Here is a 14,033-nt window from a genome sequence, read left to right on the forward strand (position 1 = left end):
GCAATTCATCTAAATTATTATTAAGTGGTTTTACACTTTTTCTTTGTACACCTAGACACTCCCATAGATTTCCCCATACATGAATGACTTGGACGTGTGTGTGAGTGTGTGAGTGTGTGCGTGTGTGCGTGCGTGTGTGTGTGTGTGTGTGAGATTGTCAATTTAGATCTGAAGAGGAGTCAGACAGTTCAGACAATCACCTAGCTATGTAGTTAAAAATGTCATCAACAACCCAAAACCACTTAAGAAATAAGTAGATGAGAGCGGGTTAAAAAAGACTTAATGGGGATGACCAGAAATGAACGATAAAAGCCTAATGTCAGCCTTGTAGCTATTTTATAATTCCTGTTGACTGTATTCACACAAAGATTCTTGACAAAACACAGCTGGGCGATTTCTTCTACATAATCTATACCTTCACTACCTGAAATCCATCAAATTGTCCGAAAAAATGAGATATGGGATAAAATGGGATATGGAACAAAATCAGAATAAAAACATTATACAGACTGTGTGGAGTAGTATAACACTACCCCCTGCTGGTAGCTCTGCGGTGGTGCATCTAAGAAAAGCGGAAAAGAGGTGTCACGTACTTCCGGCCTGTCTACAGGGGAAGGAAGACCATGCAGTGTGTTCACAGATGAGGCTATGTGTCAACCTTGTGCTCAGCGACATCATGCAGCAGTTAGTTTGATATTTCAGACATTTTCTGTCACCTCAGATTCCCTATATACTAGATATTTCCATCATCATGCCTTAGGACCTTAGGTTTCCCCACCCTTTTGGCTCGAAACCCCTTAAAATAAGTCGGTGTCCACATTAAGACCATAACCACACCAGTTTTGAACAGTTTAACCAAACAGCAATTTGTCCTTCTTACATAGGTCTTACTGAAGAATTTTTATAGGCCAAACGAGGGATGAAGTATACTGTATTTTATACTGTATTTCTAAACATCTGCATTCGTGTGATTCTTAAACATGCACAATCAACACTGCACAGTGTACATTGTCACTAAACGTGAGCTTAACTTATGTCAGTTATTACGTGCAAAGACTTCGAACAGACTGGAAGATGAAACCACAAACAGAGTAGAATCAGATTGGTTTGTTTATTAAACACTTGATTAAATGTTTAATATATTAGAACATCAGAATGATTTTTATCTGCTTGGTCAAAAACAGACTGTGGTACTATGAGCTTATATCGTCCTCAAACCCAACAATCAATCTCTGACAGTGGAGAAAAAAAGGAATAAACACACAGCTGTACCTGGTGACAATGTGTGGGCCCTCACTGCTGCCTCATGGGGTGAAGACAAAGCAAAAAATCCTTTCAATTGTATGAGTCATTTAAGTTGAAATATAAAACTGACGACAGCTCAGTGTAGACTATGATGGTGAAATACATTCGGTCACACAATTGCGTTTGAAACCACTGTGCTATTTAAAGGTGGTGTCTATAAAATTCTGATTGTCAATAGAACTGAAGCATGATCACCTGACACAATGAGCACATTTAATACACAAAGTCAGAGATGGGAACAGAACAAGAGACTAAATTGCCACCAACTGTGATTAGCAGCAAAATAAGGTCTTAAGGCAAATACTTTCAGGCTTATTGTTTAACAGTCAGTGAACCCGTTTCAGCCAACCGTGACCACACAGAACTCCTAGAAGACTTCACATTAATACATGTGACACACTTCTAGACAGCGTGAAGGGGAAAACCCTCCTGAGAGCTATCGCCTTTATCAGAATCACAACAGCTTTAACCAGATCATTTTCCAGACACAGTCCACAGAAGAAATACTGAGCTAAAAACTGCAGGTAGTTGAGTTTGTAATTAAAGAAAAACTGAGAAATATTGAACCCATGCTGAGTGTAGATATTAACTGTTAGTCTAATGACATCTCTACTAATGAAAACCCTTTAAAACCACTCAAGAATCAATTATGTCTGCAGTTTGGGGTAAGAAGAGATTTTTGCCATGTTACCTGCTGAAAACAGTATCAAAGAATATTGAAATCTCTGTATCTAGGGTCCCTTATACATAATTCTTCCTCAAATGCAGAGAACCTGACTGACAACATATCCGTCAACGTTACAAGAAGAGTAATGAAAACATTGTATTATATGGCATAACCCAACAACATGTGTGGACTGTTTTGATATCAGCAAGTAAGACAAAACCTCATGAATGTTTAGCAGAGGAAATCCCCAATGTCTCTAAGATGTTCCACAACGGTTTTATTCTAACTTGTTATTTATAGAGTTGTGGAAGTTGTGTTCTTTTATCTTTCTACTGGAAATGGGACAGCGATGCAGAAAGCATGTGGAAACAAAGACCCCTGAAGGCCGAAGTCGACTTTCCTTCTGAAATGATTTGTCAGATAATGCATTCCTATGAGTCATCAGACTGAAGAAGTGCTTTGGATTAGGAGCTAATGCTACATACGCACAGATTTACAGGAATCATGCAATTTCGCTGCTTAGGACATGTTTGGAGGCAGTTTAATGTGACAGATTAAATTCCCCTGTCTGGCAAAAAAGACTTCCTGAATATATGTTCACCTTGAATAGAAAAAAGCTCAGTTTACTGCACTTGTGTTTAATTTTTGTAAGTAATAATCTCACCTCAGGACTAAACTAAGTAAGTATCCAGTGAACTGGGCAGTGTCGTTTTGTCTAAAAAAAACAGGTAAACAAGTGTTTACTCAGGACTACAGACACATACTGTATGAGCGCTATGAGCATCACTTATCCATGCTCTTCTTTTTACTATTATATAGTTTCAAATATGATGTTTTCATGCTAGTATGCCTAAGCACATAATGGCACAGTCTATAAACAATACAATTCATTCAGATGTTATTTTGGAAGCTAATGATGTACAAATCCATTTATCTTAGCCTGTATCTTGCTTTAATCCAGTGAATCTTCAATTAACAACCAAATTCCAAAAATAAAAAAATAAAAAATAGTTCTCATTTACCTGTAGTTGTATCTAGCCAATCTGATAGTTTCAAGTTAATTTTTGAAAGATGTGTTTGAGTTTCTGCTGCCTCTCCAGTACATTGGAGGTGAATTCAATTTTGTTTGTCGTTCTCAAAGAACTGAAAACATTACATATAAATTACAAAAAAAAAACAAAACAAGAAGACGAAGATCTTTCCAGAATCTGATAACCCACAGTTCGCACTGTCAACAGGTTTCCGAGGGGGTATTGATATTTCCTCAGCCGAAAGTAGCTCCAGAGCTGCTGTTGCTTTTTTCAGTTCTGTGATCAGCACAAATTAAGCTTTTTCCATCTATCTGCATGGCTGGATATCGCTAGGAGTGAGTGACCAAATGTGGTTTTTGGTGATTTGAGGGATCTGACCCTTACGAAATGTGCGGTTGATATATGCTGCCACTAAAAAACAAATCAGACACACAGATGTAATATTTCATACAAATTTCACCTGTACGCTGACATATTCAATGACCTAAACACTACCCGTATCAACTTTATCATCATTCCTATGATGTTTAGATTTTACTGCACAATTTTCTGCATCCACTGATCATACTGTACATGTGATTATCTAACACATTATCTAATATAGATAATGAAGGAGAACAGGATTACGGGGCAAGAAGGTGATTATTATTTCTTATTAGTTTCAAACTAGGGATGTCAGATTGTATATTCACAAGGTATATGCACGTATAAATATTAAAATTCTAAATTTTATTCCAAAAAAGAAAGTTCCGTCATCTAAGTGCTTTTGTCAAGTTTCGAGTGCTCATATAGTCAATCTACTCTTTAATATCCTCACACGTCAAAGAACATATACTGTAGATACAAAATCTGCATTAAAAGGTCAACAGAATCTACTACTGTTTGCTACTTCTAAATTAAAGTTTTCCATTAAAGCTGGTTGGCATTACATGGCTCCAATTACAGTTAAGGACTTATTTGGCATTGCCACTGGCATATAATATACCTAAACATGTTAAATGTTATATTTCTTTCATTTTTTAAGTCAATAAATGTATTATTAGCAAGATTTTTTCCTAAAGGTATTTTAGAACATCTCAACAGTAAGTATAACATACAAATAAACTACTTCTTGTGTCATTATGGAAGTTTAAGGTCTGCATATCAGGCATCATCTTACAAAAAAAAAAATTCAACCAAAAGATACTAAAGCGATCAATGGAAATGAATCCCTTTAAAAACAATTATTCATACAGTCTCCAAGATCTTCTCAGTGCTGTAGCAGGTTTAGTTTGCACGTTAATGAGGCCTCATCCTGTAAACGCAATTTTTCTAGAGAGGAGCGACTTCTGTCTGTTTGCGCATCCATCTTCTGGAACTTTTCTATATACATTGTGCCTGTTAATGTCACATGCAGTTTATCACTGCACTTTTATTATGTAGACTAACAAATTGCTAACAGCTATGCATAAATCTACCTGGGCGTCCCTTTAGTTGTTAATTTGTCAGTGGGTTTTCATGGGACAAGGGCGGAAATGTTTCTTTTTTCTATTTAACATAGTGGTTCCCATGCAAGGAAAAAAATAATTAAACACCCTGAAAACAAAGACTTGTGATTTATGTAGTTGTAGTATCAATGCTCTCCCTCTCTGTGTTTGCCTGTTCTTCCCAGCAGAGGGTAGTGCTGAGCAGTTAGGAGCTTCAGTCCATTGTTGGAAATTAAGTGGGGGAGAGGTCACTGAGTTTGTCAACATGAAATATTCTTCCTTATTGTTACAGTCTCAGCTTGTACCTGCTCATCTCCGGGTTTTAATGACAAAAATTGTGTCTCACATCTTTTGACAACAGATTCATGATACAGTTCGGGTTCAAAACTCAAACAGAATCAGGGGATTGGGGTTTTCCTACTCCACATAAAGTCTGGGACCTCTTCATTAAGACTGAGAGTCACAGTGATGGATCACCATCTGTAGAAGCGGTGGCTCTTGCACTTTCGTTCCGCAGTGCATGTGCCTCTAAATTCAAAGAAAAAAACAGAACAACCTGCGTGTTTTGTCCAAAGGTTGAATCATTTACTTGACTCAATAACCCACATTCTTGAACACACACCATCTGTCAGTTATCCCCCTTGTCCAAACAACGTTGGAACAGTGAGAGTGCGAGTTCCGCCCCAAGGTGTCTACGTGTTTCCGTCGGTGTGGTTTTGAGGTCAAATATTAGACCTTTTAGTCCCCACATAATTATGACTCTACTGTTCTATGAGGCTTTCTCTCGTAGCTCTTCTCAAACTTATACCTCCTCCATCACTTCCATGACGATTGTCCTGGGTCCAGTGAGGATCAGGTTGCTGACAGTCCGGTAGTCATGAGAGAGGACGTTCAGTCCATTCACCGACACCACGAACTGACATACCTGGAGAAAAATGGACAAAGAGGGGAGAGATAGTTGAGGATTTGGCTGTAATAATGTCAAATTTCATGCCGATCGCAGCAGTTAAAATGCCACTTTTCATGCTCAAGTCAGAAGTTTTTTTTTTAGTCTCAAAAGATAAATATTTGCTGGAGTATTCCTTTAAAAATCTATTGTTGAGTCATTTTTTTATACGTGCCCTTGTTTACGGAGATACTCTGTACTGTCATGCTGCCCCATCATCACTGCAGCTGTTAAACCCTGTTGGACTGTGTGTTATTTTATGCTTTTATGCTGGTTGTGTGATTGCTTGACTAATGACGCTTGTTGTTCTCAGTGAGAATGGCTCAGTGATGCCATATGATTAAATATACTTACTAATTTGTCATAGTGCAGCTAGCAAAGGGGCACCTTTCCAACCTTCCAGTTAGTACTTGTACTTGTTTTTTTTTGGGGTGGATTATTCCTTTTAAAAACACAGATCTGCAATCACAGCGCAGTTAATAAACCCCTATAAATTTAACCTAACAAAGAGGGCGTGTGTGAGCCAAGAGAGAATTTGCAACACAGTCATAAATCCAAAAGTAAACACCGACAGTGCTAACTGACATGAAGTGGTAACTAAATTGCACTGGGTAAAACATGACAGCCACACTCCTGTCACTCCCCAGTTGCACCTGGTCCCCACCTCCCTTATCGCTATTTAACCACCAATCCAACTCGGCAGCTCTGACAACAGTAAGACTTGTTGTCAGAGCTGCCCTCTAGCTGCTGCTGTTGCAACATGATGCTGCCGTTTGGTTTTTTTTTTTGCAAGCTATTACAGACGCACACAAGCAAGAACACTCCCACTTCACTGGCTCTGAAAAGCTCTGCAAGATGCAAAAAAAAATATGATGCCTGTCAGAGAGAACGAGAGCGCATTATTATTCTGATTCTTCTGTTGCCTATACTGTAAATATAAGGCAGATGTAGACTGCTGAGTGACCATGGAAGAAAAACTTTTACAGATGCTTTTCATGTGCCTTCGATGCAGGAAACATCACACATAGAGAATCATCTTCCAGGGTTCAACTATTCAAACCTTGCCTGTTCCTTACATTAACTGACAGAGAATAGTGAATACAAGCAGATAGTGGTTACTATATTTGGTTATTTGACAGCAATTGCTGCTAAATGTTTCTTTCCGGTGCTTCTAAATGTTTCAGGAAAGGAGAGAACAAAATAGGCAGAGGGAAAAATTGGAAAGGGAGATTAAGAGTGATAGAGGGAACGAAAAAAAAAAAAAAACGCCCAGGCTGTTAATCCTGTGCTGCAGAGGAATTTCAGCCTCTCACTGTAATCACATCTAAACCTCTGCCGCCTATATCACACTGCTTCACATAAGTCAAAGTACTGTCCCTCATGCACTTCTGCATACACGCTCTTTTTCTTTACTCCTATTCATTTCCCACTCTCCATTGTACCTTTCCTTTAAACCCCTTTAACTCCCTCACAACACCTCCCCCTCTTTCTCTCCCACTGATGCTTCTCTCCTTTCAGGCTGTGGTGTTGTTAGTCTTGGCTGGGGCCCAGCTGGACTGAATGGCTCCTTGCACTCAGGAGGGTTAAATCGCTCTCTCACAGAGAAAGGAAAGATACGGAAACTTGGCACGAAGAGAGAATATATATATATATATATATGTATATAAAAAAAGGGAATAAACATCACATGTGAAGAGGCCATGTTGACCTATTTGACTTACATGCAGTGATAACAGAAACAATAACTGGCTAAACTGGAACCACACACTGGAGGGCGCCCTGGTTTTGTGATTAAAGGAAATAGTTTGACATTCTGTAAAATATGTGTATTCGTTTTGTTGCTGAGAATGAAATCAGGAGATTGATACCACTATCATGTCTGTCTGCTCAGTATGAATCTACAGCCAGGAGATGGTTACCTTATCTTAGCTTAGCATAAGGATCGGAAGCAGAGGGATATAGTTACCCTGCCTCTATCCAAGGATAAGGGGGTAACATTGACCAGGCACAGTGGAGACGCAGGCATGTTTGTGTTCAGTGGGTTTCATTTTTCACTTTCTTCATTTCTTTTAATTCATTTAAGAATAAATTGATTCATGAAACTGGTTCTTCACGGGTGGTATTCCCGGGCAGACATAATTTTTAACATTAGAGTTACAGCAGCACATGTTAACATGACTTTGGCAAAAAAATTACAACTACAGGGATGTATTTTCTGTTTTGCACTACGAGACCAGTCAGACGGTGTTAAATTTTTCTAGGTCCTTTTTATTAGGATTCACATGAGCCTTGCATTTACATTTCTATCAGCAGCAAATGTGTGAGAAAGCATGTAAAAGTTTTTATGCAAAAAACTGACAGGAGCCATGTGAGAAATCAAACTGAAAACCGCAATGATCACACGGGCAATGATTCAGGCGTCATGATCCCCTCGAACTGAACGGCAAATTAGTCGGGGGTTAAAGAAATTGGGCTTAATCCACAAAGCATCTGCCTGGCTTATAGCTCACTAAGTAACGCACTATATCTTGTTTGTTTTATATGTACGAAGTTGTAAGAAGGACAACTTGTGGTTTCACAGAGTCACGTGCAGGGCTATTTCTTGACCAGGAGCAGCGACTTATTGGAGTCTGCTGGTTGTCCGGCCACTTACAGGTGAGGACAAGACTCAGCAAGAAAGCAAATAAGCGGTTATGAAATTTTCCAAAAATGTGATTCTATTTCTTTAATAGAGAGTCAGACCATTAGATTTTTTTTTCGAGTCTCAGCTTGTCATAATTGGGCACCTTCCGCATACTCAAAGACAAAATTAAATGTCCTGCATAGAAATGATCTTATTACAATACAATTCCCGATTCATCTAAACTTTAAATCTTCTGATCTTTAAATGTTCAAAAATCTTTTCAATGGAGGTTGAGAGACTCTGACAGTTATATCTATGTGGTCCAAATACTATAACAGAACATATTGTTCAGTTCACACATAATGGTGAGCAAACATGCAGCACAGCACAGAACGCACAAATGGACACAAAGTGAGACTAACACACACCTAACACACTCTACCTGCTGCCTTATGAAAGCTCATTAGAAGTGGCTCTCAGAGTGATGTATCAGACAGTTACATAAGTGCTCGAATCCATTATGGTCAGAAGAGTGCTGATGTGTGTGTCTGTGTGTGGTGGGAAAAAAAAGACCCAGACAGATGGAGAAGCAGCGTTTGAGAGCATGTGTGCTTGATGAGAAAGGAGAAGAGCCTGGTGATGCTACCGGCCCTCTGAGTTCAATGGGTGTAAGTTTCTCCTTTGGCCTTTTTGCCTGTACCGTGGTGCCAGCACCTTACAACACGGCATTCCCTCTAGCCGTTTGTGTGACTGCTTGATTACAAATGAGTACAACCACTCAAGTGAGGCAGAACAAGACTAACGTTCTAGGAACAGCAGGGAGGTGCAATGAATCCTTACAAATAAACTGGTGATGCTCTAGCGTACACTGCTGCACACTAAGAATTTAATCTACAATGATGAGACTGTGACAATCTGATATCTCTCCCCTAATATTCTGGGTTTGCCTTGTTTTTTATAGGCTTCAGGGTTATAAACGTTAGTCAGCACATAAAAGATAATGTTAAGTCTTGATCTAAAAAACAACACACGATAAAGTTAAAATGACAAGATTTGGAGTAAAACTGTGACATGAAGTCCTCATAATAAGCACGTAGGTCACATAATCAGTTCAAGACAGCTAATCACATACGCAAAGACATAAACACACACACTTTACGAGCGTGGACACTTTAATGAGCAACTGTGAACCATGAAACGTGTTTCCATGACATGATGAAAAATATGAAGGTAAACAGTAACCAGAGCAGAAGTGATTTTATTTCTGACTATTTCCTCTTTCAGTGCTAATACTCTGCTCCTCTCCATCTACATCCTTCCTCATCCCCCACACTTTTCACTCCTCAGCTCACGTGTCCTCTCTGACCTCACTCTGAGATAGCATCCTTTCCTCCCCAGCAGAAGCTTTGCAGTTTTTTTCGTTACCTTTGCCTTTCCTTTCAAAACTTATAGACTGACATTTTAGACACTTAATAGCTGATACTGAAAGCCATTTTCAACGCCTGAGGAAAATGTCCACTGGACATTAGCAATGGTTTATTGATCAATTAGGCTAAAGCACAGCTTATAGTTTATGATGTGCCTCATAACTTCATGTTTTCCCTTCAAATTTACTCCTCCAAGTCACATGCTTATCTGCCCCTCTTTCTGACTCCTGTTGCTTCTTTCATTCAGTCCTTGCTCTCTCCTCCCTCTTCATCTTGTGGTTAAAGTCGCTATGTTCTGCTTTCCCAGGATTCCTTGCAGCAACTCTGCTTGCATACCTTCATGCCAGCTGTGGCAGCAAAACCACCATTACGCCGTTTTCCTCTTTCCTGACGTTTGTCCTATCACAACACTTTTCCTGCTTTTACAGTTTCTCTCTGCTCCTGACCACCTCCTTATGCGGGCTGAAGTTACAGAAAGCATCCTTACACTCTTCTTTTTCTTCCTTCCCCATTTCTTTGTTCGATTCTTGTCTTCTCTCACAGTCTGCACTTAAATATAACCTTATATATTTAAAGAAAAAACGCATGTTACTCTGCAACATTGCCACCGAGCACAGAGGAGGCTATGTGAAACATCAAAGGCAAACATCAAGTTTTGATTTTAATCTCTCAGAATTAAATAACTAGGGCTCCCTTCTCCACTCATCATATTGCATTGTAGGTCAACGGCCATGAAGAAAGTAATAAAATCACAGAAGACAAAGACATACACATTTCTGCAATAGTACTGAAACTTCAATATCTTATACACTGCAACACTTCACTCATGTAAAATAAAACCTATAATACCCCCTGTTACTGTGTTGTGAAGAATTAGATAGTTGTGAAGATACAATTTCTCTTGAAAAGTATGGACATGTTTTTGAAATGTAGATAACTACTAGTTAAAGAAGAAGGCAGGTTGAAAGAACATGCATGTAACAGAAAAGTTAATTACAACACACTTGAAAAATTACTTAACTCCCACAGTAAATTGAAAATGACAAATTTCATTTATGCTATAAACTTCCTCCATCCTTTTGTTCATCCCTTTACCCCATGGATGAACAGATGGAGGAAGCCCACTGAGATTCACAGGGTGTTCGGGACTCCATACATCTCTCCCGGTCTTACCTTCATGCCAGCAGCAGCTGCAGGTCCACCAGGGTCCACAGCCTGGATGTGACAGGGTTTGCTGCCTCGCACCACAAAGCCCCAGCCTACAGCATCGCCTACAATCTGAGGAACAAAAAGAATACATGAAATGTTAATATGACATGTTACTGTTCTCATGCACATGCTTAGAGTCGAATCTGTGCTAATAAAGTTGCACCTGGTTGTAGCTAGTAAGTGGACCCTAGTCAATGCCATGTCTATATTTTACTGTATACATATAATATTTACGTCTGCTGTCTTCTTTCAAATGTAGTATTTTCTAATGTGTGATACTCATTTGGCATCCTGTAGCAAACACACTCATGACAGAAAAAAGTGCAGAGTGTAATAGGTTGGTACGTGTGTGAATGTGTGTGTGTGTGTGCGTGTGTTCCTGAGCTGTCTGCATATACACATGACTTGAGTGCCCTTCCAGTGTGACTGTGAGTGTGTGTGACAGGGTCCAGGCTGAAGTAGTCTTTGTTGGAGCTCAGCTCAGCTCAGCGTGTGTGTCTGTGTGTGTGTGTGTGTGTGTGTGTGTGTGTGTGTGTGTGTGTGTGTGTGTGTGTGTGCGCGCCCTACAGTGAATGTCTTCTTTATAAAAGGTCCTCCCGGTGTCTGCAGCTCCTCTGGACTCACTTGTCTCTTCAGAACTGTTAATACAAAAAAAAAAAAATTCAAAATGTTACTTGATGAGAATGAGACATGACTGCATATATGGGCAGACATACACATGGTTACAGCACACAACTCAGCAAACAGGCGTGAACATGCACACACACTGAAACATAAAGAGATAATATTTTTGGGTGAAATGTGTCTGTGTGTGTGTGTGTGTGTGAGAGAGTGTGTGTGCAGAAGTTGCACATGCTAACAGGGCCTGGAGGCTTGCTTCTTATTGAAATAGTATAGCTCCCCTTCCCCTCCTCCAACTTCCCCTTACAATTACTCACTTCAACATGACCCCACACAGGATTTCACTGGACTTCTGTGTCTCAAAAACAAGTCACTTTTAAATTCTCTCCATTAATACAAATTATTAAAAAAATGCCAAACTAAAGAGCTGGGAAAATGTAGCCAATTGGTCAGAAACCAGGGGCCTGATTGTATGATGAATGCACTCACACACACATACTATGCATACAACAATTCCCACGTACAAACTGCAAATACTTCTGTGCTGTACAGTATATGTGTTCTTGACAAATCCGTTGTGGTCAGTGTTGTACTTCATTCTAATCTGATGAGAAGGAGAAAGTGGTATGAGGGGCCTTTTATTCTCTTGTTCTGAACAGATTCATTTTCAAAATGATCAGATGAGATAATCAACTTCATTAATACCTAATTTGCTAATTCTACCTCATATCAGAGCCAAACATCTTTTTTCGTAATCTGCTTCATGAATTCATACCAGCAATTACACAAGACACAAAGCTCCTCATTCACTGGGAAACTTCTGTACCATTCCACTGTGAATGTTATATTTTCGGGACTCCTTATCTTCCTATCATGTGATATACACATTTACTAAGGTTAATGTAAGGCAGAGGGGAAATACCCTGTGTGTGTGTGTGTCTGTGTGTGTGTGTGTGTGTGTGTGTGTCTCGGCCTTCCTTTTCCTGTTCATTGTGTATGGTGTGTGTGGGTGCCCATATTGAGGGGGGCTCCTCTGGTACAAAGAGACTCCTATCAAGGACTCTGCTTGAATTAGACACATCAAAGGAAATCCCTCACAGTAGTAAAGACACAAAAAGCAGAAACACACACACACACACACACACACACACACACACACACACACACACACAGCTCAAAGGTGTGACTGCATTCATAAGTTAAAGCAGTCCATCTCCAAATGACATGCATGATTATCACTTCCTAGTTGCAGCACATATCTTTCTTGCTCTATATTTGACACAAAGTCATTTAACCTCTCTCTTCAACATTTCTTTATAAGTTCACTAAAATAAAGTGAAGCCAATTTATAGTTTGTGATGGAAGGGATGGCAAGAGGCGGGTTAAGTCATCTTTTGGTATGACCTGTTGTGAGTCTTCTAAACTTATGAGAAAGCAGTGTTAAGGATGAAACCTTTAATAATTGTTAACTGCCATGTTCAAACATTTATGATACAAAGTCATATTAAAACACATTCCAGGTATAATCAAAACATTAACATCACTAGGCTTCAGCCCAGGAGCCATTAATCTCATAATGTCGTAATGTACATAAAACATCAACCACGTCACCTCCACTTCTATACCCATTTATCCACATTAAGAGTTAAGAGGTAGATAGAGCCGATCTGCATGCATTGGGTAAAAGGCAGGAACACAACTTGTTGTTATCTATTGCAGATCTCATACAACATAGATAGTAAAACTGAAAACCAAAGGTTTATATAAGCTGACACATAAACTAAGACACGGTGCCTGAAAACAAAACGAAAGAACTTTTCACACCTCTACTGCTTCTACGCTTTTCAAAAACTAGACTCTATGTGTGTGCATGTCCGCGTCATCGTACCAGATTTGGGGTTGCAGAGGACAGGTGGACTGCTGCTGAGCGTAGGACTGCTGCTGTAATAACCGCTGCTGCCACAGCTGCTGCTCATGCTGCTCCGACGAATTCCGATCGCCACCTTTATCTCTTTCGTGGGACTCACTGAGACAGAGAGAGACAGAGAGAAATGTTGGACTAAAACATAAACAGCAGAGAGAGAAAAAAAAACTACAGTGAAAAGAAGCAGTATATAGACTAGAATTAATCTGACAGTTCATTAATTTAGCCTCTCTACCTGCAGGTCAATGTACAGACCATCACAAACCATAGAGCCTTTTACTTCATTAATATTCAGAATAAAATGCCTTGTCTAATCCTTTCAGACACTTAATAGCTCATTTGTTTGAAAAGAGTGGGCTAGACTTTTCATAATTGTTCCAAAATTCAAAATGTGTTATGTTCTTTCCCAGTCATCTCTCTTTTCCCTTGGGACCCCTCTCTCTCTCTCTCTCTCTCTACCATTGTTTGCTAATTACAGGCACTTTATGTCACTTTTGTGACTGTTGTATGTTTCCCATAGGAACCACTTATATGTGATGTTTACATTTGTGATGTTTACAAGGTTTTAAGAGAAAAATCCATGCCTCCGGCAGTAGTATATTCAGATAAAACAGCTTCTTTGTTATGAAGCTCTTAACCAGGTCCGTTTAAAAAATACAAAGTTTGCTGAGGGTGGAGAACTGGATTCTGCGTTGTTTTAGAGCTGGTCTTTCTTTTAGATTTACAGTGGATACTCTAAAAAGCAGCTCCTGTCCAACCATTTTACAATTATTTGCTTTGCTTAGAAGACAGAATCCGATAACCAAGGGAAGTA

At 39.4% G+C, this 14,033-nt stretch overlaps 1 protein-coding gene across 2 annotated transcripts in view; it reads right to left on the reverse strand.

Moving 5' to 3' along the window:
- Positions 1-212: 212 nt before the first annotated feature.
- The window catches only part of deptor (DEP domain containing MTOR-interacting protein), a 34,583-nt gene continuing 20,762 nt past the window's right edge, over positions 213-14,033 (reverse strand). For both annotated transcript variants that reach the window (XM_040117235.1, XM_040117234.1), the window contains exons 7-10: positions 13,184-13,321; positions 11,242-11,312; positions 10,639-10,743; positions 213-5,394 (exon numbers count right to left, since the gene is read on the reverse strand). In XM_040117235.1, coding sequence (XP_039973169.1) covers positions 5,272-5,394; positions 10,639-10,743; positions 11,242-11,312; positions 13,184-13,321 — 437 coding nt within the window. In that variant the 3' untranslated portion in view covers positions 213-5,271. The remainder of the gene's footprint in view (positions 5,395-10,638; positions 10,744-11,241; positions 11,313-13,183; positions 13,322-14,033) is intronic.

The sequence above is a fragment of the Xiphias gladius genome, chromosome 22 (assembly GCF_016859285.1).
Source record: "Xiphias gladius isolate SHS-SW01 ecotype Sanya breed wild chromosome 22, ASM1685928v1, whole genome shotgun sequence".
NCBI lineage: Eukaryota > Metazoa > Chordata > Actinopteri > Istiophoriformes > Xiphiidae > Xiphias > Xiphias gladius.